This window comes from Scyliorhinus canicula, chromosome 2 (genome assembly GCF_902713615.1).
Source record: "Scyliorhinus canicula chromosome 2, sScyCan1.1, whole genome shotgun sequence".
Classification (NCBI taxonomy): domain Eukaryota; kingdom Metazoa; phylum Chordata; class Chondrichthyes; order Carcharhiniformes; family Scyliorhinidae; genus Scyliorhinus; species Scyliorhinus canicula.
In genome coordinates this window covers 189375468-189401099 of record NC_052147.1, presented here as the reverse complement: position 1 = coordinate 189401099, position 25632 = coordinate 189375468, and the positions used below count along the sequence as shown (strand labels likewise).

Here is a 25632-nt window from a genome sequence, read left to right as displayed (position 1 = left end):
AGTGTACTAAACTGGTGTTTGCACATGATTTCTGGACAGCGTCCAAATGCGTCAGTTCCTGGTCTTCCAGGTGATTCGGAGAGATGTTCCCTCGTGTGTAATTAATGAGGCTGCAGGAGCTGAATTGGAGGTGAATTTACACCAAACTGGCCAGCAGCAACAATGCTGCCAGAACCACCCATCACTGCACGTAGAAAGAAAAATGGAGAATTCCACCTTTAATGTTGCTTAAAAGACGAGCATGACCTCAGTGATATGATTATAAGACAAGTGAAGGTAAATGGCACGCAGCAGTGAATGAGTTAAACCTTGAGCTTCTGTGTTATTACCAATGACAGACTGAGCAGCTGGAATTCTGGCAGCTAATCCCATATTTTACACATTGCTTCCTGAAGTTTCTCACTTACAGCTCCATAATCCATGCTTGTGGGAATATGGCTGCCACAGAAGTGACTTGTATGCATTCATCATCTGTTCCAGAAGGTTTCCAATCCCAAGATGTACCTACCCCTCAGCACTTGGCTATGCGTAGCTGATAATCATCAAGACCTAACTGTCACGGTCATGTGTAGGAACAGGAGGATACACTAGATATTTCAAGGCATATCTTAAATTTGACATTAGGCCATTAGAGATTATAAAAACAGGACAAAGTAGAAAAAAATCAATCCCCCCCCCCACCTCCAAAAAAATCACCAGGGAACCTTACAACTTTTGTCTCTGAATGAGTTTCATAATAGGGTTAGAGATATCCAGTATTCAGAGTTAAATAGCTGAATTCACAATATAGTTCCAATATGGCTTGTGTAACCTTTTAAAGTAAGATTCTGTAGCTGTGTATGTGCTTGCAGGTAGGCTGTTGCATTCTCTGTTCCTGCACACATGCTGCACAACTTCAGCATAAAAGCAAGGGTTTCACCCCTCCCCCCACCACCCCCCCACCCCCCAGCATAAAAGCAAGGGTTTCACCCCTCCACCCCCCCTCTCCCCAAGTCATCAGGTTGGAGGTTCGTGCCATAAGACCCGAAGACAGAGGAGCGGAAATAGACTCTTCAGCCAGTCTGACTCTCTACCACTTGGTTCAGTTTGCTCTCATGGTGGCAACTGGAGGATCAAAGTATATATAAATGTATTCATCCCTGTCAGTGTGATCATTATTTACGGGATTTTCCGGTCCCCAAGCAGCATGTTTCCCGGAGGTGGGAGGCGATGTGCCATTCGCTGGCACCGGAATTCTTTGTTCCTGCCGCGGTCAATGGGATTTCCATTGAAGACATCCCACGCTGTCGGGAAACCCGCGAGTGGGGTGCACTGCTGGAAGGGCCGGATAATCCTGCAGCGAGTGAATGAATTGAGAATTCCAGTGGCAGGAAAGAAATGGTGAAAAGTACACTAATAGTAAAAATAAATGCACAAAAATAACAATGATTTGGTACAAGAAGCTAAGTTTCCTGGTAATAATATTATGTAATTGAAAAGAGTTTTTTTTAGAACCAATAACAGCCAGGCACTGCTCTGTTTAAGATTCTAGCATTTTAGAGGAATTGGTATTGAAAGTGCAAAACAAGAGGTTGAATTGCTAATTCCCTAGATCCATCTCTTGTAGAATTATTAGTACCAATAACAGACAAATTACTTCAACTAACAACAGCTATTACTGCTGGTAAAATAGCAATAAAAAGGATCTGGAATCAAGTACATTTATGAGTCAGTGGAAGAATTCAATCTCAGTATTTTCTAGGAATTCCAATTCTTAACTTCATTAATAATTATATATTGATTTAATTGCATGGAAAATAAAAACCATTGAAGCATCCAAACATGTGCCCAATATTTATTCATAAGCAGTACCAAAGTTACTACAATAGACCAGGACAGATAGAAAAGAAGGCAGGAATTAGGAAACCCTGTTCTGGATAATGTATTTATCCCAGAGTGCGGATGCTTTGATCACCTGCTTTCAGATTGTGGAAATGTGTGGAAATGAGAGGGGGGAGCGTCATTTGGAGAGAACAATTGATTAATCCAGTTTGCAATGCATTTCAGAATCACTTTGTCACTTTGAGTGAGCGTCGAGTCACCACCTGCCATTATTCCTCTGCCAATCAAAATGGTGGCTGATAGGAACCAGGTGGGAAATTTGAATTCAAGGTTCCCCCATCATCATTTTTGGTAGTCCATCATGGGTTTGGCCAGGCTAACAGTCAGAAAACTGAGCTAAATTGGGTTAAAGATTATTTAGGAATGTGGAACACCCAAACCCAGAAGGCCATAAATTTAAAATCAATGAAGGTGTTTAAGAGGAGAACTATGACAAAAAAAAGGCAAAGAGTTGGGGGTCAAAGAGATAGAACTACAATGCTAACACAAGTCGTAGAGCAAGCATGATTATTTCAATTTCAGTTTCTCTGTAGTTATACATCCGCCATTGATTGAGGAAACAATAGTTTTGAAGAATGTCACATACTAGAGAGCTATTCGGTCTTTGATATTTGCAATAGCAATATTGTAACAGAGTGTTAAGGCTTAGTGTAACGTCATTGAAATGTTTGGAAAAGCAAATTCATCAATGGTCACTATTCATAATTCTGGCTGGTGGAATAGACAGAAAGCTGAATATGCAAGCTATTAAAATTGCATAATTTGAATACTTTAAGCTCTCATACTTCAGCTCAGATTTTAAAAATAGACCATTCATTATTAAGAGTGACATTCCTTGAACGCTTTGTGTGATCGTTTAATAATGAATTAATTTAAAGTCTGGCACAAGTAAAGGTGACTGAATGAACCTCAGTGCAAACCTTTATCATCTCAGACTGATCATTGGAAAGGGGAACACTGTTTTCTGTACAATTGCAGTAAAGAATCACATAATATATTTGCAGCTGCACTCTGTGCCTACTCTGTGCTGCCATATATAATGCATCTGAGGAACTTATCGTGGGTCTCAGCTTTGCACTGTATTTATCACTTGAATGAAGGTGTAGAATGTTGCATATCTGAATTCTGAAGATGATGCTGAATTAGGAGCTATGTTAAGTTCTGGCGAGAAGGAGAAAGTTACAAATGGGACATGGACAGGTTAAAGGCATAGGTAAAACTGGGTCAATGAGCTTCAATGTGGGCAATTGTAAGGGTATCCATTTTGGATCCCAGTCAGACATTGAATATTTTCTTATTGGCAAGAGACAAGGAATGATGGAGAAACAAAGGGATTTTATGGTCCAGGTACACAAATCAGTTAAAACCAGTGAATAAGTCCAAAAAGGCTAATAAAAAAATGCATTTATAAAGGACCTTCCATGACCACCAGCTATCTCAATGTGCTTCACAATCAATAGAGTGCTTTTGAAATGTAGTCACTGTGGAAATGTGGAAAACCCAGCAGCTGATACGAACACAGTAAAATCCCACAAACAACAGTGTGATAATAATCAGATAAGCGATGTTTTTGGATATTAATTAATGATTAAATATTGGCCAGGATACTGGAGATAACTTTCCTACTTTTCTTTGAAATATGCCATGAAATCTTTTATGTCCATCTGAAAGCGAGATTCAAAAAAGCAGAACCTCTGACAGCGCAGACATCTTACTGGAGGGCGGGATTTACCAACCACCACGTCGCGGGTTTTCGGCGGCGGAGGTGGCTCGCTAGCAGGATCTACCAGTCCCGCCGTTGTCAAAGGGATTTCCCGTTGATTGTCCTTGCTGCCGGGAAACCCATGCGTCGGCGTGGGACTGGAATTTCCCGCCGGCATGGAAAAGAGGGTACATCCTGCCCGGAGTGTCTGTCTGGATTGTTGCACTGAATTCTTGGAGTGAGATTTGAACCAATAACCTTCTAATACAAATGCAAGATTGTACCAATTAAGCCCTGGCTGACACAGAATGGAATGCCGACCTTTATCTCAAGGGGGCTGGACTATAACGGGACTACCATAATGTTTCAGTTGAACAGAGCCTTGGTTAGGCACCTCTTGGACTATCGCATTTAATTTTGGACAAAACAGCCACGCCTCAAGAAGGATATGTTACAGTGCACATTGACCTAGCATTACACAGGACTTAAAGTGTTAACGTCATGGGGCAGGCTGAATAAATATTCCCTTGACTTTAGAAAGATACTGGGTGGGATTCTCCCTTCTGGGGACTAAATCCCCATACCCGCCGGAAAAGTGGCCGCAAGTGGGTCCGCGCATGTGCACAGTGGCCCACCTTGGCACGGGCACCGCCGAAATGGCAGAGCCACACAGCGGGCCCGCGCAGAGGAAGGTAGGTCCCTCCCACATCGCGATGGCTCGCCGATCGATGGGCCCCTATCGCGGGCCTGGATACTGCTGAGGCCTCCCCCGGAGTCAGATACCTCCCCCCCCCCCCCCCCCCCCCCCAACTGGACCACCACCGTGGCCGCGGGTCCCAGCTCCTGCCGGGTGGTACCACATATAAACCACGCGTGCGGTAGTTCTGCCGGTGGACTGCGGAGAATCCCCTGGCGCCCCGTCCGGCGCCGCGTCGACCACGCACGTGGGACTGCCGGTTCTGCAGAGAATCGCGGAAGCGCCGTCGCGCCGGATTTCCGGTGTGAACGGCTAATCTCTGCCCCCGCGCCGGGTGCGATTCTGGTGCGGAAGGTCAGAGAATCCCACCCAAGTACTGTCTACTTGAGGTATTTAAAATGATTTAGGAACTTAGTCTGGAAGATGCGGAGAAGAATTCTGCTGATGCAATGACACAACTCTAGATGGCATGATCTTAAAATTTGAGCTAGACTATTCAGGACTGATGTCAGCAAGCACCTTTTCACACAAGGGATTTTCAAAATCCACATGGATTTCAAACTCGGTGTTAACAGAGATTGACTTGCTTTCGGCGTCTTTACCCCAATGCAAAATGCTGTGAGTTACCACAGGATATTGTCCCAGGATAGAGAGTCTCAATAAAATAATTTCCTGAAGTTGCTGCTAAGCCATTATTCAAAAGTATTCGCACTCTACAATGGATTAAAAAATTGCTTGACATTTATACCAGTTATAGCTAATTATTAGCTTGAGAAATGTTTAAGGATCATTATTATTGATACTTTGTGATTGACTGCTCTTTGTGGAAGGCGAGTGTACAACACCATTTTCTATAATAAATGCATGAACACAAATTGTTCCCATTTTACATTGAATGTTTCTTTATAGTTTGCACATTTTCTAATGTCTATAGAAAGATGATAACGAAAAGGCAGAATGAAAATTGACAAGCTCTACAAAATGAGAGGTATTTCTACATTAAACCACAAAACCTTCATGAGTTTCCTTCTATCAATACTATAACAAGCAAATTCGCACGTTCCATTATTTGTGTGACATGTAACTCTCAAAGTTGCGGTAACACTTTTCCACAAAGCATTACGGGATTATGTTAATAATAATTATAATCGTTCTCAGATAACAAGTGGTACAGGCCAGCTGTAGTGTTAATGTGAAGTATTTTTCAAGGTTAATGCTGCATTTCATACACAGCTGGTATTTGTATTCTGGAATTTATCAAAACAGATGAAAAAAAATTTAAAAGAATCAGTATTTTTTATTTGGCCACAGAGCAGAGCTACTATTTAATCAGGTTTTCCTATGACGGTTTTCACGTCTGCATGATATACGATTAATCAATATTGAAGAGCAAGAAGTATTGAACTAACTGCGACACCCCAGACAGCAGCTTAGTTGATTGGACAGCTGGTTCATGATGCAGGGTGAGGCCAAAGGCGTGGGTTCAATTCCTCTAACGGCTGAGGTTAGTCTTGAAGCTTCCGCCTTCTGAACCTTCCCCTTTCACTTGAGGTGTGGGGATCCTCAGGTTAAGTCAACACAAGTCAACTCACCCCCTCAAAGGGACAGGAGCGTATGGTCATCTGGGACTTTACTTTACTTCTCTTACTTACCCCAGAGAGCAAAACAGTTCAGCAGGAAAAGCCGAATGGCTCAGAGGCTCATAAATTAATTCTGTGGAAACAATTCTCTGAACTGAACTGCTGGTCGAATCCAGATCAATCCCATTTAAAATCAGATAAACGCATTATTTGGTCATTTTTGTAAGACAGGTGGTGCTATCTGATGTAAAAGGACGCAGCATTAAACAATCACCAATTTTACCATATTGTATTCCGTGAGAAAACCCAGCTATCATCAATCATGGACTTAATTTAGTGTAGATAAGAGCATGCAATTCTCATTCTCAAATTATGTTAGAAATCAAAGGCAGAAATGATACAAAGTGAGACTTTAAGACAATGGCCATAATTTTATGGTCTCCCACTAGTGGGATTTTAGGTGGTGGGGGGTGAGGGAGGGGGAAATAGCATTGCGTGGAGCATGAAATTGAAAAGACAGGATTCCCTCCAGGTTCATGCCCCACCTCTCTGACCAACTATTGGCCACTAAAGGGCCGTTTCCCACTCAGCCTCAATCTTTAGGCGGGCGGGAAGATTACACATCCATGGGGAAAACCTTAAACAGAAGTTGCATCTCAGGCAGGAATGGGGGATGGGGTGGGTTGTCTCCATTGGAAGCCCCATCTGAAGTCAGACATCCCCACCCCACTTCCACACTTAAGGTCTAGTGGCCACCAAATGTCCTCCCCCTTGGCTTCTTCCCCGTGACCCCAGCTAGCCCCTTTGCACCCCCAGTGAGGGACGGAAATCCCGCCTGCAGCCACTTAATGCTCTGAGTGTGAAATTGCTGCGGGGCAGTCAGAGTCAGCAGACAACTCTTCGGACATTGGGAGGTGAGATCCTGCCATCCGGAAAATTAGGGCCAATGTCATATTTATCAGATTTTAAAGTAAAATTCTAAAATCATTCTTATTTATCTTAGTTTAAAATAGAACAAACAATGTTCAAACAAAGAGAAAATGCAGGAAGTACTCAGCGAATTAGGCAGCATTTGTCTAAGAAACTGAATAAAAATTCAGGCTGATGACTTATCAGCAGAATTGGAAGAATTTAGAGATGTAACAGCCATTCATTGACATTGTGGCTGATTTTATGTTTCAAGTACACTTTTCCATGAGGTGGCCAGGGAAAGGATTGGACCACTTAAGGACGGTGGGGGAAATCTATGCGTTGAGCCAGAGGAAATGGGTGAGGTACTAAATGCTGACTTTGCATCAGTGTTCACCAAAGGAAAGTACTTGTGTAAGATGATTCTTGGGTAGGTGTGTGGATAGCCTGGGTCATATTGACATAACAAAGTAGCAGGTATTTGTTTTAATAGACATTAAGATAGATAAGCCTCCTGAGCCAGATGGGATTTATCCCAGAATACTGAGGGAAGCAAGGGAGGAAATTGCTGGGGCCTTGACTGACATCTTTGTTCCTCATTGGCTACAGGTGATGTCCCAGAGGACTGGATAATGTCTAATGTGGTACCACTGTTTACAAAAGGTAGCAGGGATAATCTAGGAAACTATAGGCTTGTGAGCCTCATGTCAGTAGCAGGTAAATTATTGGAGAGAATTCTCAGGGTCACAACTTATCCCCACTTGGTAACAAATTGACTCAGTAGCGATAGACAGCATGGTTTTGTGAAACGCAGGTCGTGCCTCACTAACTTGATCGCATTTTTTGAGGAGGCGACAAAGATAATTGATGAGGGAAGGGTGGTGGATGTTGTTTACATGGATTTCAGTAAAGCCTTTGACAAGGTACCTCATGGCAGACTGGTACATAAGGTGAAATCACACAGAATCAGAGATGAGGTGGCAAGATGGATACAGAACTGGCTTGATTACAGAAGGCAGTAGAAGGGTGGTTTACTGAATGGAAGGTTGTGACTAGTGGTGTTCCACAGGGATCGGCGCTGTTGTTTGTAGTATACATAGCCGATTTGGAGGAAAATGTAGCTGGTCTAATTAGTAAGTTCACGGATGACACCAAGGTTAATGGAGTGGCAGATAGTGTTGAGGATTATCAGAGGATACAGCAGGACATAGATAGGTTGGAGACTTGGGCAGAGAAATGGCAAATGGAGTTTAATCTGGACAAATGTGAGGTAATACATTCTTGTAGGTCTATCGTAGAGGGGAAATTTACAGTAAATGGCAAAACTCTTAGGCATATAGAAAGTCAGAGAGATCTGGGCGTACAGGTCCACCGATCTTTGAAAGTGGCAACACAAGTGGACAAGGTGGCTTCATTGGACGGGGCTTCAAGTATATAAAAACTAGCAAGTCATGCTACAATTGTATAGAACCTTGGTAAGGCTACACATGGAATATTACGCACAATTCTGTTCGCCACACTACCAGAAGGATGTGGAGGTTTTGGAGAGGGTGCAGAGGAGGTTTACCAGGATGTTGCCTGGTCTGGAGGGTGTTAGCTATGCGGAGATGCTGAATAGGCTCGGACTGTTCTCATCATAGAATGACGGAGATTGAGGAGCGACCTGATAGAGGTCTGCCAGATTATGAGAAGCATGAATAGTGTGGATGAGCAGGCATTCTTTCCCAGGGTGGAGGGGTCAGTTACTAGGGGGCATAGGCTTAAGGTCCGTGGGCCAAAGTTTCGAGGAGAAGTGCACGGCATATTTTTACACAGAGGGTTGTGAGAGCCTGAATTTTATTAGAATATTGTAGGAAATGAAATGAAATGAAAATCGCTTATTGTCACGAGTAGGCTTCAATGAAGTTACTGTGAAAAGCCCCTAGTCGCCACATTCTGGCGCCTGCCGGGGCCAAGGACAGAGAGGTTTGCGAAGAAGTCAGGGAAAAAATTCAAATGACAAGTGACTGGAAGTTTATGTTCATGCTTGTGGACTGAGTGGAAGTATTCGGCTATCCCTCAATCTGCATTTAGAATTGGGGCAGTAATAGAGAATTGAGAATAGAGAGGGACTTTTGTAGCTCCAGGCAAGAGTCCTGAATAATATCTTCCAGTCTCCCAGGGGCCCAGATAAGGGATAAAGCAGAACAGATGGAAAGGAAAAACGAAGAGGAAACAAAAACAGTGCTAAGCCATAGTTCATGTCGAAGTCATGAGAAGGAACAGAATTGACATCTTGCAAATTAGGCTTTTAGGAATTCAGAGAAAGGTAAAAATGTAAGGCTTTCATTTAGTAACCTTAGTACCACATTGTCCTCTGGATAGGAATACTAAGGTAAGGGAGATAAATACGTGACTCGGTTAAAGAAGTAAGAAAAAAGGAGTTAAAATTTCTGGAACATTGGGATCAGATCAAGGACTGAGTTGGCATAGACAGATGAGCTTCACTAAAATTGTCAGTGGGCCAAAAATGAAAATGAAAAATAATCTGGAAATAAAGAGAGAAAAAAATAAAATGAATAAACAAAAAGGGAGAAAAATGGAGAAGAGCTTTGGATAAGTCAAAAGAGAAAAAGGGCAGAGTGAAAAAGCATAAATCAGAATGATAAAGGAGTAAAATGAGTAACACTGTCAATTGGGGGCAGCTTTGAATTCTATTAGTGTTTAAAGTACAAATTATTCTGAATAAAATTGATGAGTTACAAGCAGAAATTGTAATGAGAGCATGATAGAATAGAATTATTTAGTTATTGAGCTCGAACAAGATACGGAGTTAAACATTCCTGGATAATAATAATAGGAAGAACATTTAGGAGCAATAGGTAGAAAAAAAGAGGTTTCGCAGCGTCATCAAACATTGCATTACAGCACTCAAATGCAAAGATGATGGTCTGGATTCTCTGTTTCAGAAACTAAGTGCTCCTGCCAGCGGAAATTGGGACTGTGTCCCGCTGGCGCTCCGAGCGTTGCGTAGGTGATATTCCCATACCTCTGCTAACTAGTTTTGGGCTGTCATTTTGAATGAACACTCCGATCCCAGCAGCCAGAGACAGCTCCCCCTCCGCAATGCAAATGTTGATGCCCCCTGCTGACAAGGGGATCACCCCCAAGGCCTCATCAAAGAGGGGCATACTCTACTCACCATGGGGATAACAGGTCACCCCCCCCCCCCCCCCACACCGCACGTGTGAGGGTGACCCCATCCTCCTTCCCTTTTAGCCACTCTTCCTCAGCCATCCACCCAGCCTCGCTTTAGGCACCGCCCTGGAATTGCATATTGTGCATTGTTCCTTGGTACCATGCCACTGACACCCTTGCAGTGACGCCCTAGCCTGGCACTCTGGACCCTGATGGGGGGGGTCAAGGAGGTTAACCCATTGCTCATGTGCTCCTCTTCCACTGCCAGGTTTCAGAGGGAGGGTCCCCCAAGGGTCTTGGGGGTTGGGTGGGCCTGGGCTGTGGGTAAGGTGTGGAGTTCCTGCTGGGATAAGGGGCTGAAATTGGAGTATAACTGGGGTGGGAGGGGGGGCGATGGAGATTTGGGATTCCAGTCCTTTAGTCGCATTCAAATGAATGCAGATGTGCAGTTTGCATGTTCCCGACTGGGTGGGAAGGGAAGCCCGCAATAGCTGGCAGGTCAGAAACAGACACTGGAGACAGGTCTGCTACATGGTGCCAGTCCCATGTTTGGGCCAATGTGATATTTTCCATCCAATCAGGATTTCTGATCTTAGTGGCATGGAGCCCAGAAGTTCGCCCGATGTATGGGATAGTGAAAAACTCAAAATATATGCTGAGAGTTAGGAATAATAATGGAACTGTAACTCTGTTGGGAGTTTATTAGGGACTGAGATTTTTTACACAAATTGGAGTGAATACAAAAAACAACAGATTGGTAATAATGGGTGACTTTAATTATTCAGAGATAAATTTAGGTAAAAGTAAAGGGTTTGTGCAATGTGCCCAATACTGCAGTTAAATTTTGGGGATTAACATTTAACGAATAGATAATGTCAGGGTAAGAGAACAACTGGGGACATAATTAGGCTTAGAAATGCAGCCCTAAAGAAAAGGACTTGAGTGGGAAAAACACTTCTAATGAGACACAAAGGAAACTAGCACAGATAAATCAAAATGTAATAGATAAGTTAGCAAATACATAATAAGAATCTTTCAAACAGGATTTGATTCCGATACAGCCGCACGAGAACTAAAGAATGTGAGGTAAAGTTTATCATACAATAAATTAAAATGAGATTTAAAGAGACATCTGTGCAAAATCTGGGGCTAATAAATGAAATGAAAAGTAAGCAGCATAGAAAATAAAGGGAGGAAGCAAAAATAAAAGAAATGCTGAGGAAGGAATTGGAAATAACAGCAGGAGCATAGAGAGTAATATTAAAATATTTTAGATATAAAGGATGAAATAATGGTGGAATAATTAAATGAGCAGTTTACCTTTTTACCAAGGGTGATAAAGGGAATGTGTGCTAAATGGTAGAAAAGGAGTACTTAGATAGATTGATTGACTGTAGATAAGAGAAAGCAGTACTGAAATAAGGATGAATTCAAAGTGGAAAACACACTAAGCCTCAATGGCACGAATACGGAAGCTTCAAATTTTCAAGTAGGTGGTACAGCAGGCTCAATGGCAAAGAATAATTACTGAACCATAATATTGGGTGTTTTTTTGAGAGCAGCTCAATTGCAGAATTACATGCTTTCAACATGCTTTCAAAATTACAGCAAGAAAGAAGTTGTGTCTGAGTGAGCAAACGCCAGCATCACTCGATTTTCCACAACCATCCAGAAATCACCAAACATATCTGCAGCCATTGTTGAAATTAGCCAGCGATACCCATGGGGAACTTTGTGGCACTTTGAACTTGCAAAACTACTGCAATTCTACTAACATAAAGATGAAATAATTTGCATAAATTTTAAATGCAGTGATAATAGCATGAATAATCATGAATTTGACAGAGGCCATTGTCACTATTATTATTTACCATCTATTTAGAGGCTTATTCTTCTCCATAGTTGTCAAAGTTTTGAAGAACTGAAGGGACAATTTATAGAGATGTTAAAGTATGGCTCAATTCTTATTGAATTGTATTCAATTCCTTTGGGCATTAGTCTGATCTTGAAATGCAACATACAAAAGTGACCAAGGCTTAATCTGTGAAAGCCACTGGGGTGAATTTTATGGGGGCTCCCCGATTGAAAATTTGGCAGTTTACCAATTTTAATCTGACTGCCTCACAACAATAATATGCTGGGGTGGCCATAATTACTAGTGAGTGGGTCTTCTCAGGGACAGCTCTGTAGTCTCAACAGTGCCAGAGGGCAGTAATAGCCACTGCTGCGACTAAAAACAGTCCCCAGCAAGGAAAAATATGTCTTCAGAACTTGAAAGGGCATTTTGGTTGGGCAGGGATTGGAGACAATGCTGCGGAGGAAGGTGGGGGGCTGATTTTAAAGGTTGGAGGGAAGCACAAATTGGGGTATCATCTTGGGGGCTGACCCCACTCGGCACAGGGAATCCTGTAAAAGAAGGCAACCATCCAATTCCTTCCCAACAGAAGCCCATGCTTTCAAAGTTGCCCAGCTGCTTGACATACCCAACCTTCCCCAGCGAGATGAAACACCTGAGGCGGAAACAGATTGAGGCCTTTAAGTGGCAGTTAAATGCCCACTCATGGGTCCCATTAAGCCTTTGGGCAGATGAGCTGCCTGAATCCTTACCAGTCCTCTGTAATATGGGGGACAGGGCAAGGGGTGGGGGGAAAGGTGTTTTACGTGCCACCCCAACTTCAAATACACTGGTGGGGGGCACATAATTCATCCTATAGAGTGGGAGTATAAATCTTGCAAAAATGCTCATTTATTGATATTAAATAGAATATTTTCTGAATGTCAGTTGATGTTTAAACTCAAAAGACAGTGATGAGAGACCTGGATATGTTTTGAAAAGTTATAAGATTAAATTTTGCTTTGGTCTGTTACAGGTTCTTGCTAATGAAATGTATCACGGGGTCTGTGCCAGACTGACAAATCATTTTTAAATATTAATGTTTGAGTTTGGAATTGCTTATATTTATTTCACTCGCGTTTTTTAATGAAAATAAAATCTACATAAAAGGAGTCAGCGTGTTAGATGCTTAGGGTTGCATAATTACTAAATGTTCAACAGAGAACGACAGGGTTCCAGAATATTTTGAAATGCGACATTCTTCGGAATGACACATTCTTTGATTTCTTCACAGGACTATGCTGAAAAGGAAAAAGCAATAGCAAAAGCCTTGGAGGATCTGAAGGCCAACTTCTACTGTGAATTGTGTGACAAACAGTATTACAAACATCAAGAATTTGATAACCACATCAACTCCTATGATCATGCTCACAAGCAGGTAAGCAAACAGTCCTTATATTGCAATAACTGCCAGAATTCATCACAGGAACATACATATTTAACACATTCATTACTGAAGGGACCACCAGATGAAATTCACATTGTAATTACTAATCCTCGAATAATATTTCATCCAATTCTTACATTAATCGACTGAAGCAGCCTGTGTCAATATGCAGCAAGATCTGGGCACAGATTTCCATGCCTGGGACAAGTGTGCAGAGATGTGAAAATAACTGGCTCTGCAAACTAACATCTAAAAATAGCTGCCCGCCGTTATAATGTTCGGTCCAGTATACGGGGGTGGGGGGCGGCTGGAGGGCAGGAATGGAAGTCGGGAAGACCACTGCCCTGGGATGAGTATGAAAGCTGCTAGGTGCAGAAGCAGACTTGGTGCTCCGGCACTTTAAATTACTTTAAAAAAGATTAAAACAAAAACAACCCTCATCACTCAACCTCTTATTACCAGTGCAACAAATTTGCCATACTGACCCATGCTAACTCATCTAGTATCCTTTGACAGATCTTTGATAGCTTGACAGTTCTTTGACAATTCCTTGACAGCTTTGGCAGTTCCATTACAGTTTTGACTGTTCCAATGAGTTCATGCACTTTTTACGCACCATCATGTTTACTTTTAACAATCCCAAACAGTGCCTTACCTCTCCAAAATGGTGTTTTACTTCTACCTGGGATTATATCCTTTACCTCTTCAGAGGGGTACTGTGATAACTTCAAGAATTGCCTCCACCCTTTAACTTATAAGACACAACAAATTATTACAACTATAACAACTATTTACAGAGTGCTTAAAATGATCTTTCCATGCTTAGTTCTGGGATCCTACCCCCGGGACATATTCCTACACGTCCCCATTAATTCCCAACTCCTTCCCTGATTGAGCTAGCAAGTCACATGATCCACTCCTCAGTGAATGTCCCTCAAAGGGGCTGGCTGCTACAGATACCCTGGCTTTCCAAACAAACTTTGGTCCTCCTCTAACCTGGTCTAATCTGCACAGTCCAAATATCACATTCCTGGCCTATCAAGATCCTGCTTCAGTGGTGGCAGCTGGTGATTTAATTGGCGAGCTGCCTCCATAAACCACAAGTGTACATATCCTGGCTCAATTCTAGTCCCACCCTGCAAATGTAAGGATGCCATGCTTCAGTTATACAGGGCATTGCTGAGAGTACATCTCGAATATTGTGCGCAGTTTTGGTCTCCTTATCTAAGGAGGGATGTAAATGTGTTTGAGGTGGTTCAGAGGAAGTTTACTAGATTAACACCTGAAATGAGTGGGTTATCTTTTAAGGATAGGTTGGATAGCTGGGTTTGGTTCCATTGGAGTTTAGAAGAGTGGGAAGTGACCTGTTTGAAGTGTATAGGATCCTGAAAGGCATTGCCAAGGTGGACATGGAAAGGATGTTTCCCCTTGAGGGTGAGTCCAGAACTAGGGGGCACCATTTTAAAATTAATGGTCATCCTTTTAGGACAAAGATGAGAAGAGATTTTTTTTGTACAGAGAGTTGTGCAACATTGGAATTCTCTGCCTCAGAAGGTGATGGAGGTGGGGGTCACTGAATATTTTTTAAGGTGGAGGTAGATAGATCCTTGTTAAGCGAAGGAATCAAAGGTTATTGGGAAATGAATGAAATGAAATGAAAATCACTTATTGTCACAAGTAGGCTTCAATTAAGTTACTGTGAAAAGCCCCTAGTCGCCACATTCCGGCGCATGTCCGGGGAGGCTGGTACGGGAATTGAACCGTGCTGCTGGCCTGCTTGGTCTGCTTTAAAAGCCAGCGATTTAGCCCAGTAAGCTAAACCAGCTCCTAGATGGAAAGGTGGAACTTGAAACACAAACAGATCAACCATGACCTTGATGAATGGCAGAGCAGGCTCAAGGGGTCAGATGGTCTCCTCTGTCCTAATTTCACATGTTTATAAAGTAGAAAATGTTGTGTTCAGGGGGGGACGTAGAATTCCTGGTCATTTCCAAGATTTTCGCCACAACAACGAGAGTCTCTGTCGTAGCAAAACCCTTGGTCCTGGACACCATTCAGGTTTGGGCTGGTAGGTGGCAGGTATCACAAGTGCCGGGCATTGACCATCTCCAACAAGAGAGAGTCTCCCCTTGGCACTGAATGACATTACCATCACTGAATTCCCCACTATCAACATCCTGTGGGTTATCATTGACCAGAAACCGAACTGGACTAGCCATATAAACATTGTGGCTACAAGAGCATGTCTGAGGCTAGGAAACCTGAGGCCAGTAACTCACCTCCTGACTCCCCAAAGCCTGTCTACCATCTAGAAGGCACATTTCAGCAGTGTGATATAATAATCTTCAGTTGCCAGGACAAGTGAAGCTCAAACATCATTCAAGAAGCTCAACATCATCCTGGACAGAGTAACCTGCTTGACAGGCACCCCAGTCACCATCTTAAACATTCACTCCATCTACCGTCGATGCACAATGTATAGCATCTACAAAGTGCACTGTAGTAACTCACCAAAGCTCTTTCAACAGCACCTTCCAAACCTGAGACTTCTACCACCTAGAACGACAAGGGCAAGCAGATCCATGGGAACACCACCATTTTGACTTGGAACTATACCGTTGTTCCTTCACTGTCACCAATTTAAAGTCCTAGAACTTCCTCTCTAACAGTACTGTGTGTGTTCCTCCAATGGGTGGACTGCAGTGATTAAAGGCAGTCCACCACCACCTTCTCTAGGGCAATTCAGGACAGGCAATAAATGCAGGTCTAGTCTGTGATGCCCACATCCCATGAAATAATAAAAAGAAGGCTCTGTGCATGCAGAATATGAAGAGTCACATCACAGTGATGAAGTGTCATTGAATTAACAACCTCAGTTCAAAGCATGTTTTCTATATTCCATTCTTGAAATTATGCTTTCATAAAATATTTCTATGCCACCTTTTTCAGTTTGAAAGGTAGTATGATGACTAATGTAGTTATCTGTCACTTGTGCGATTGATGCGAGTAGCATTACTGAGCAATGAATCAAACTGACATCTGAGTGTCAAGTACATGGAGACTATATGAAGTTGCAATGTTATGTAATGAAATGTCAGGTGGGAAACAGAGCCCCTTTATAAATCAGGTAGCCCATTAGCCTGATGGAAACTTTAAAAAGTTTACTTTTAAATGTGTTTATTGTTAGTACAAAGCAGACACTTGAAGCCATATTAAATATTAAACATTCTGGGGATTGTAGATCTGAATAAACCAAGAATAATTAAATGAGAAATGCAGTTGACAGTATAACTCAGGTCTGTGAATTGAACATTGCACTCAATTGACACCCACCTGTGATTACTTTCAACATTAATACATAATGACAAATTTAGTGAGGCTTTGTACCAGAGGAGGAGTCACTCAATAATTATTCTATATATGTGTCAATTCACTGAATATTGTATAGTGATTTACTGTACACCATCACCAATCAATTAACCCAATCAACAAACTAGGTATCACCAATTGACCAATGAATAGTATTTATTTATTGTCAGATTCATTCACTCTTAGACAGCACCTGGCTATGTTAAGCATAATCCAATGAAACCTCATTTACTGCTAAACTTAATTGAATCCAACCCCGCAGCCTGATGAGAACCAAACTCATTGTCACACACTACCCATTTAGGCCCAATTTCACTCTTTGTGATACACTCATCCAACAATAAGTTGTCAGCCAGAAATGGCAAGTGGCAACAAATCAAGATCAAAATCAGTTCCAGAGTCAGCTAATTCTGAATTAGGAGTTTCCAAATGTCTGTCCACTGTCACAGGATAAGCACTTGCCAATAAGAACAACTGGCATTAGAGTGGTTTACCTCTTAGCTTATGCTGAGGTTGAGATTGGTTGATTGTATTCCATGTAACACCACAGTTGTGCTATTTTTTAATTCTTTCATGGGATGTGGGCATTGTTGGAAATGTATCCCTGTCTGTTGTTACCCTTGAGAGATAACCACATTGCTGTTGACCTGGAGTGACATGCAGGTCAGACCAGGTAAGCCTTCTCTTCCCTAAAAGGCAGAACTGAACCAGATGTGTTTTTACAACTATTGACGATAGTTTCATGGTCACCATTATTAAAACTAGCTTTCAATTTCAGATTTTTAAAAATAAATGTATTAAATGAATTTAAATTCTACCAGCTGCTGCAGTGGTGGTATTTGAACCTCTGTCCACAAAACTTAGGCCTCTCGGGTTACTCATCCGGAGGCAGTACCACTACACCACCACCTCTTTACATAAGTCTTACTAATTCATCTGTAAGGCTCTGCTGTATTTGTAGATTTGTAGACCAGCTTGAGCATAATTGTTCAACCTAGGACGCATGCCATTTATTTCCTGTCTTATAAATATGAGAATGCAAATGGTTCCCTATACATTTCAAAAGTTACTGTAGGTCGTTAATTTGTTCGCACTTGAGCTCTTCAGAATATCAGTTTTTCCAATAATTTGCCTTATATCAGACTTTGATGAGTTGCATATTTTCTAGACATGTAGAGTGTGATCTAATGGCCGTGACGTGCCCCAATTTGGATGTGATACAGCTGATAAATCTCACGAGAGGCCTCTCGTGATATTTATCTGGCTTCTCATGCCTCGTGAGATCTCACAAGACGTCACGATCTGGATCCCACCCACAATGGGTGGGACACAGATTTGGAGAATCAAGTGTGTTGTCAGACTCACTTGAATATGCTCTCTCCGGCGTTACCCAAGGCGCCGGATCTAACCCTTGTGCGTCGGAGACCCCAGGGGTGTGCCGCTTAGCACTGGTTTCCACCAGGTGGACCAACACTTGGTGGGGGGGGGGTCTTCCAGGTGATCAGAGGACCCGGGTGGTCAGCCTCTGGGAAGGGTGGTGCCCTGGGACTACTGATACCATCTAGTCACTTTGACATTACCAGCTGACACCCTGGCAGTCCACCTGGGCACCGTGACAGTGCCACATAGGTGCCACTCTGGCACTACCAGGGTGTCCAGGTGGCACTGTTAGCCAGAGTGCCAGGCTGGCAGTGCAAAGGTGGCATTTTGCCCATGCCAGGTATCAGGCCTGGTAGTCCCCTGCCCATATGAAACACGGTGTAGGGGGGGGATTGCTCGTTGACCCCCTTAAAGGTGAGTTGGGGCTTTGGCGGGGGTGTGGAGGCTGCGGTGGGGGTCGAGAGATCGGGCTGCCATGAGCAGAGATTGTTAGTGCATTAAATGGGGCTGAATGTGGCCTCAGCGGGGCGTTGTTTGCTGAGCCCCCGAAATGAAGCAGAGTCCCACTTAACAGTGGAGTGGTACTCTGCCCTGCCAGTGCTGGAAACACCCAGCTAAATGTGCTGGACACGGGGCTCTGTTTCATTTCCATTAAATCGCACTGGTTACTTTTGCCCAATATGTCGTATGAGGAACTCTTGAGGACTCTGGGTCTGTACTCGTTGGAGTTTAGAAGAATGAAGGGGGCTCTTATTGAAAGTCACAAGATACTGCGAGGCCTGGATAGAGTGGGCGTGGAGAGGTTGTTTCCACTTGTCGGAAAAACTAGAACCAGAGCTCACCACCTCAGACTAAAGGGACGATCCTTTAAAACTGAGATGAGGAGGAATTTCTTCAGCCAGAGGGTGGTGAATCTGTGGAACTCTTTGCCGCAGAAGGCTGTGGAGGCCAAATCCCTGAGTGTCTTTAAGACAGAGATAGATAGGTTCTTGATTAATAAGGGGATCAGGGATTATGGGGAGAAGTCAGGAGAATGAGGATGAGAAAAATATCAGCCATGATTGAATGGTGGAGCAGACCCGATGGGCCCAGTGGCCTAATTCTGCTCCTTTGTCTTATGGTCTTATGATCTTATATCCTTCAGATGGACGCCTAGTAATTACTGTTGTCAATATTTATGATGTGGAGATGCCGGCGTTGGACTGGGGTGAGCACAGTAAGAAGTCTTACAACACCAGATTAAAGTCCAACAGGTTTGTTTCAAACACGAGCTTTCGGAGCGCAGCTCCTTACTGTCAATATTTGAAAAAATTAAAAATGAAAATTGCTTATTGTCATGAGTAGGCTTCAATGAAGTTACTGTGAAAAGCCCCTAGTCGCCACATTCCAGCGCCTGTTCGGGGAGGCTGTTACGGGAATCGAACCGTGCTGCTGGCCTGCCTTGGTCTGCTTTCAAAGCCAGTGATTTAGCCCAGTGTGCTAAACAGCCCCTGTTAAGGGTAACTGCGTCGTAAATTAATTTGCCTATTCTCTGTTCGTCATTCTAGTGAAGGTATTTACTGAAGGCATGCTAAATTAGCACATGAATAAATGCCATTATAAAGTTTTAAGCATCTGCTAATATACAATTACTACTAGACTGAGGAAAATCACAAGATTGTCATGGAGATACAAAGGCCCATGAACAAACTGAAGAAATTATACAGATTTTGAAAAAGTTTCATAGGATCCATACAGTGCATAAAGAGGCCATATGGCCTTGAATCTGCACTGACCCTCCGAAAGAGCATTATACCTAGGCCCACACCCCTCCCTACCCCCATAACCCCAGCTGACCTTTGTACACTAAAGGGCAATTTAGTATGGCCAATCCACCTAACCTGCACGCTTTGGACTGTGGGCGAAAGCCAGAGCACCCAGAGGAAGCCGCGCAGACAGGGGGAAAATGTGCAAACTCCACACAGTCAAACAACACTGGAATCGGACCCAGGTCACTGACATTCTGAGGCAGCAGTGCTAACCACTGTGCCACCAAGCTACCCAAATATTTTAAATGTCACTTAATTCAGCTTTTTACAATATTTATATCCTTGATTTTCTGCTCAATTTATGGGAATGCAATTAATGAAAAACTTTTCTCTTATTAATTTATATGGAAGCTTGTTTTGTTCTGTAAACCATACACACTCGAACAGATTTTATGAGAGGGTGGGGCGATGAGTAAGGGTGAGTGAGTAAGGGTGAGTGCTCAACCCCAGAAGAAAAGATGGTTGGCAGCGGCCACGCTGGAAAGAATTCAGCCCTGCCACTACAACATGCTGGGGGTGGGCTAAACTAGCTGAGCCTCAACAGCTGCTGGCTAATCTGACTGATTGCCAGCTCTTCAAGGAGGAACACAAAGGCGAGCAGTATGGCTGCTGCAGAAATTTTAGGCTTTTAGGAGGGGGAGGATCTGAGAGTTTGGGAGGGTGGATTAGGAGGGCATGGGCTGCTGAGTTTTGGAGGGAAAGAGTCGAGGAAGGAGGCAGGGATGATATCATAATGGGGAGGGGGGTGTCCCCAACGCACATAGAGCTCCCGTTTGAATAAACCATTCCACTTCCTTCCCACCATTTACAATGAAGGATACAACGATGGTCTGCCAACATCAAGGGGCAGCACGGTAGCACAGTGGTTAGCACAGTTTCTATACAGCTCCAGAGTCCCAGGTTCGATTCCCGGCTTGGGTCACTGTCTACATGTTCTCCCTGTGTCTGCATGGGTTTCCTTCGGATGCTCCGGTTTCCTCCCACAGTCCAAAGATGTGCAGGTTCAGTGGGTTGGCTATGCTAAACTGCCCTTAGTATCCAAAAATGGTTAGCTGGGGTTATGGGGATAGGGTACAGGTATGGGCTTGGGTAGGGTTCTCTTTCCAAGGGCCGGTGCAAACTCGATGGGTCGAATGGTCTCCTTCTGCACTGTAAATTCTATGATTCTATGAACTGCATTAAGGCTTGAGAAGTATATTTTCCCAGGCAATATGAGGGCTAACAAGCCAAATTGACCTTTAATTATTCTTTTACATGAACAGATTGCAAATTTCGGCACCCATCCACCTAGTATATTAAATGGTCAGCTTAGGGTGGCATGGGAACGGTGGTGGGCAAGTCACCTGACATATTTTATGTGCGCCCTCCCCTCCCAGCCTCACGCAACCTTCCAAACATATGCCTAGCGGCAAGGGCCAGAAAGTCCAGCCCACTGTTTCTAAGGTGCTAATTATTACATTCAGTCGCAAAGTTCTGACATGACAAATTTCAAACTGAAAATTATTTGAGACATCTAAAAACGGACATATTGGCCGGGATTCTCTGACCCTGTGCCGGGCCGGCGGGATTCCCGCCATGCTGGTCGGGGGCCATTGACAATGGCTCACCTGGCGATTCACCGGGCCCCGATGGGCCGAGTGGCCGTAAAGTTTTGCCCAGTCCCACACCGGCATGAATTACTCACCTCACGCACGGTGGGACCTGGCAGATAAGTGCGCGAGGTGGTCCTGGGGGGGAGGGGGGGGTGCTTGGGGGGGTGGGGGGTATCCGATCTTGGGGGAGGCCCCCCCAAGGTGGCTTGGCTCGCAATCGGGGCCTACCGATCTGCGGGCGGTCTGGTTCCATGGAGGGTCTTCTTTCCTCCGTGCCGGGCCCCTGTAGGGCTCCGTATATTGCCCCGGGGGCCGGCGTGGAGAAGGGAACCCCCACGCATGCACGGAAATACGCCGGCAGGTCTGCGTATGCGCAAACTCGTGCTGGCCTTTTGGCGCCGGCTGGAGCGGCGCCAATCACTCCGCCATCAACCTAGCCCCAGAAAAATTGGGGAATTCCTCACTTTCGGGGGCTGTTGATGTCGGAGTGGTTGGCGCCGGTTGTCCTGCTGCCGTGGGGACGTAGCCCCATTTTCAGAGAATCCCGCCCATTATAGCAGTTTGGGAAGAACAGAGATGCCACCCGGCATCAACCTGCTCTGGAAATGACACTGGCAAACCCAGCTCTGTCAACCTGCAGAGTCCTTCCTAACTTCTGGGGACTTGTGCTAAAATTGTGAGAGCTCTCTCTCTCAGACTATTCAACCAAGAACCTGACGTATTCGTACCATGGAATCAAACCTTACAGATAATGTCCCAGACACCACCATGACCATCACTTGGTAAGTCCTGTGCCACTGGCAGGAAAGACCCAGCAGAGATGGTGGCACAGTGATGTACAGTCTGGAGGAGTTGCCATGGGAGTCCTGAACATCAGGCATTGTCTTATGGCACCAGGTGAAACATGAGCAAGGAAACCTCCTTCTGGTTACCACATAGTATTCCAGATTCTGCTGATGAAAACGTACTCCTTTGTGTTGAACACCAATTGAGTAGCAAGGATGCACAATGTACCTTGGGGATGGGGGACATCAATGTCAAACCAAGAGTGACTTGGTATTACCACCACAAACCAGGCTGGCAGTGTCCTAATGGACAAAGCTGCTAGACTGGGTTTGTGGCATGTGGTGAGGGAACCAAAAAGAGGGCAAGACATACTTGGCCTCATCCTCACCAACCAGCCTGCCGCATGCAGATGCATAATTCCATGATAGTATTGGGAGGAATGACCACCACATAGTTCTAGTGGAGATAAAGTCCTGTCTTCATGGGATAGATTCAAACAGATCTAGCAACCCAAAACTGGATATCCATGAGGTGCTGTGGGCCACCAGCAGCATAAGATTTGTACTCAACCACAATCAGTGACCTCATGATCCGGCATATCTCTCACTCTACCATCACCACTAAGCCAGGGGTTCAACCCTGGTTCAATGAAGAGTGCAGGACATCATGCCAGGAGCAACACCAGGCATAGCTAAAAATGAGGTGTCAATGTGGTGAAGCTACAGCACAGGACTGCTTTCATGCCATACAGCATTATTAGCAAGTTATAGATGAACCCACAATCAACAAATCAGATCTAAGCTCTGCAGTCCTGCTACTCCAGCCGTGAATGGTGATGGACAATTAATGAACTCACTGGGGAAGGAGGCACCATAAATATCCCCATCCTCAATGATGGAGAAGCCCACAGAATCTGAGCAAAAGGTAAGACTGTGGCATTCGCAACAATCTTCAGCCAGAAGTGCGGAGTGGATGACCCATTGTGGCGTCTTCCAGAGGTCCCCAGCATCACAAATGTCAGTTTTCAATCAATTCAATTAACTCTTTGTGATATCAAGAAACGGCTTAAGGCATTGGTACTGCAACTTCTATTGGTCCTGACAATGTTCCAGTAATAGTACTGAAGACCTGTGCTCCAGAATTTGCCGTACCCCTAGCCAAGCTATTCCAGTAGCATTACAAAACTGGCATCTATGCAGTAATGTGGAAAATTGCCCAGGTGTGTCCTATAGACAAGAAACAGGACAAATCCAATCCAGCCAATTTCCGCCCTATCAGTATACTCTCGATCATCAGTAAAGTGATGGAAGGGGTCATCAACAGTGCTACCAAGCGGTACTTACTCAGCAATAACTTGCACACTGATGCTCACTTTGGATTCTGCCAGGGTTATTCAGCTCCTGACCTCATTGCATCCTTGGTTCAAACATGGATAAAAGAGTGAATGCCTGAGGTGAGAGTGAGTGTTTTTCACATCAAGGCTGCATTTGAACGAGTATTGCATGAAGAAGCCACAACAAAACTGAAGTTAATGAGAATCGGGGAAAACCCTCCACTGGGTTCCACTCCATTCAACATGCTACGTTTTATTGGTCAGAATATTGAAGACAGGAGTTGGGATGTCTTGTTGAAGTTGCAGAAGACACTAGTAAGACCACACATGGAATACTGTGTTCAGTACTGGTCACCCTATTACAGGGAGGATATTGTTAAACTAGAAAGAGCGCAGAAGAGATTTATGAGGATGCTACCAGGAATTGATGGTCTGAGCTATAAGGAGAGGCTGGATAGGCTGGGACTTTTTTCCCTGGAGTGTAGGAGATTTAGGGGTGAACTTATAGAGGTCTATAAAATAATGAGGGACATAGATAATGTAGATAGTCAAAATCTTTCCCCAATGGTAGAGGAGTCTAGAACTAGAGGGCATAGATTTAAGGTGAGAGGGGAGAGATACAAAAGAGACCAGAGGGGAAACTTCTTCACACAGAAGGTGGTGAGCATCTGGAATGAGCTATAAGAGGCAGTGGTAGAGGCGGGTACAACCTTTTCCTTTAACAACAGTGAGACAGTTACATGGGCAGGGTGGGTACAGAGGGATATGGGCCAAATGCGGGCAAGTGGGACTAGCATAGTGATACAAACTGGGTAACATGGACAAGTTGGGCCAAAGGGTCTGTATTCCATGCTGTAAGCATCTATAACTCTATGACTGTATGACTCTGCTGGTTAGAGTCATACCTGGCACAAAGGAAGATGGTTGTGATGATTGGAGATCAGTTACCTCAGCTTCAGGACATCATGCAGGAATTCCTCAGGGTAGCATCCTAGGCTCAACCATCTTCAGCTGCTTCATCAATGACCATCATAAGTTCAGAAGTTCGCTGATGATTATCTTTCACGGCTCCTCAGATAATGAAGCATTACATGTCAAATACATCAAGACCTGGACAATATCCAGGCTTTGGCTGACGAGTGGCAAGTAACATTCGTGCCACACAAGTGCCAGACAATGAGCATCTCCAACAAGACAGGATCTAACCATTGCCCCTTGATATTCAATAGCATTACCATTGCTGAATACCCCATTATCAACATCCAGAACCTCATACAATCATAGAATTTACAGTGCAGAAGGAGGCCATTCGGCCCATCGAGTCTGCACCGGCCCTTGGAAATATCACACCACGTAAGCCCACACCATAACCCAGTAAACCCACCTAACCTTTTTTGACACTAAGGGCAATTTAGCATGGCCAATCCACCTAACCTACACATGTTTGGACTGTGGGAGGAAACCGGAGCACCCGGAGGAAACCCGCGCAGACACAGGGAGAACGTGCAGACTCTGCACAGTGACCCAATCTGGGAATCAAACCTGGGAGCCAGGAGCTGTAAATCAACTGTGCTAACCACTGTGCTCTCATGCTGCCCTGAACTGGACTAGCCATATAAATACTGTGGCTACCAGAGTAGGTCAAAGGCTAGGAATCCTGCAGCGAATAAGTCACCTTTTGACTCCCCAAAAACTGTCATCAATCTACAAGGCACAAGTCAGGAGTGTAATGGAATATGCTCCACTTGCACGGAGTGCAGTTTCAACAACACACACTAAGCTCGACACCATCCAGAACAAAGCAGCCTGTTTGATCGCTCCCCCTTCCACAAACATTCAATCCCTCCACCACTGACAAACAGTGGCAGTTGTGTGTACCATCTACAAGATGCACTCCAATAACTCACCAAGGTTCCTTGGACAGCACCTTCCAAACCCATGACCACTACCATCTAGGAGGACAAGGGCAGCAGGCACATGGGAACACTACCACTTGGAAGTTCTTATCCAAGTTACTCGTTATCCTGACTTGGAAATGTGTCACCGTTCCTTCACTGTGGTTGATGCAAACCCTGAAACTCCCTCCCTAACAGCACAGTAGGTGTACCTACACATCATGTACTACAGCGGTTCAAGA

The 25632-nt window shown here is 44.1% G+C and overlaps 1 protein-coding gene across 1 annotated transcript in view; it reads left to right on the top strand.

The window, feature by feature from the left end:
• The window catches only part of znf804a (zinc finger protein 804A), a 460452-nt gene that overhangs the window by 316457 nt on the left and 118363 nt on the right, over nt 1–25632 (top strand). The window contains exon 2 of the mRNA XM_038789216.1: nt 13075–13218. Coding sequence (XP_038645144.1) covers nt 13075–13218 — 144 coding nt within the window. The remainder of the gene's footprint in view (nt 1–13074; nt 13219–25632) is intronic.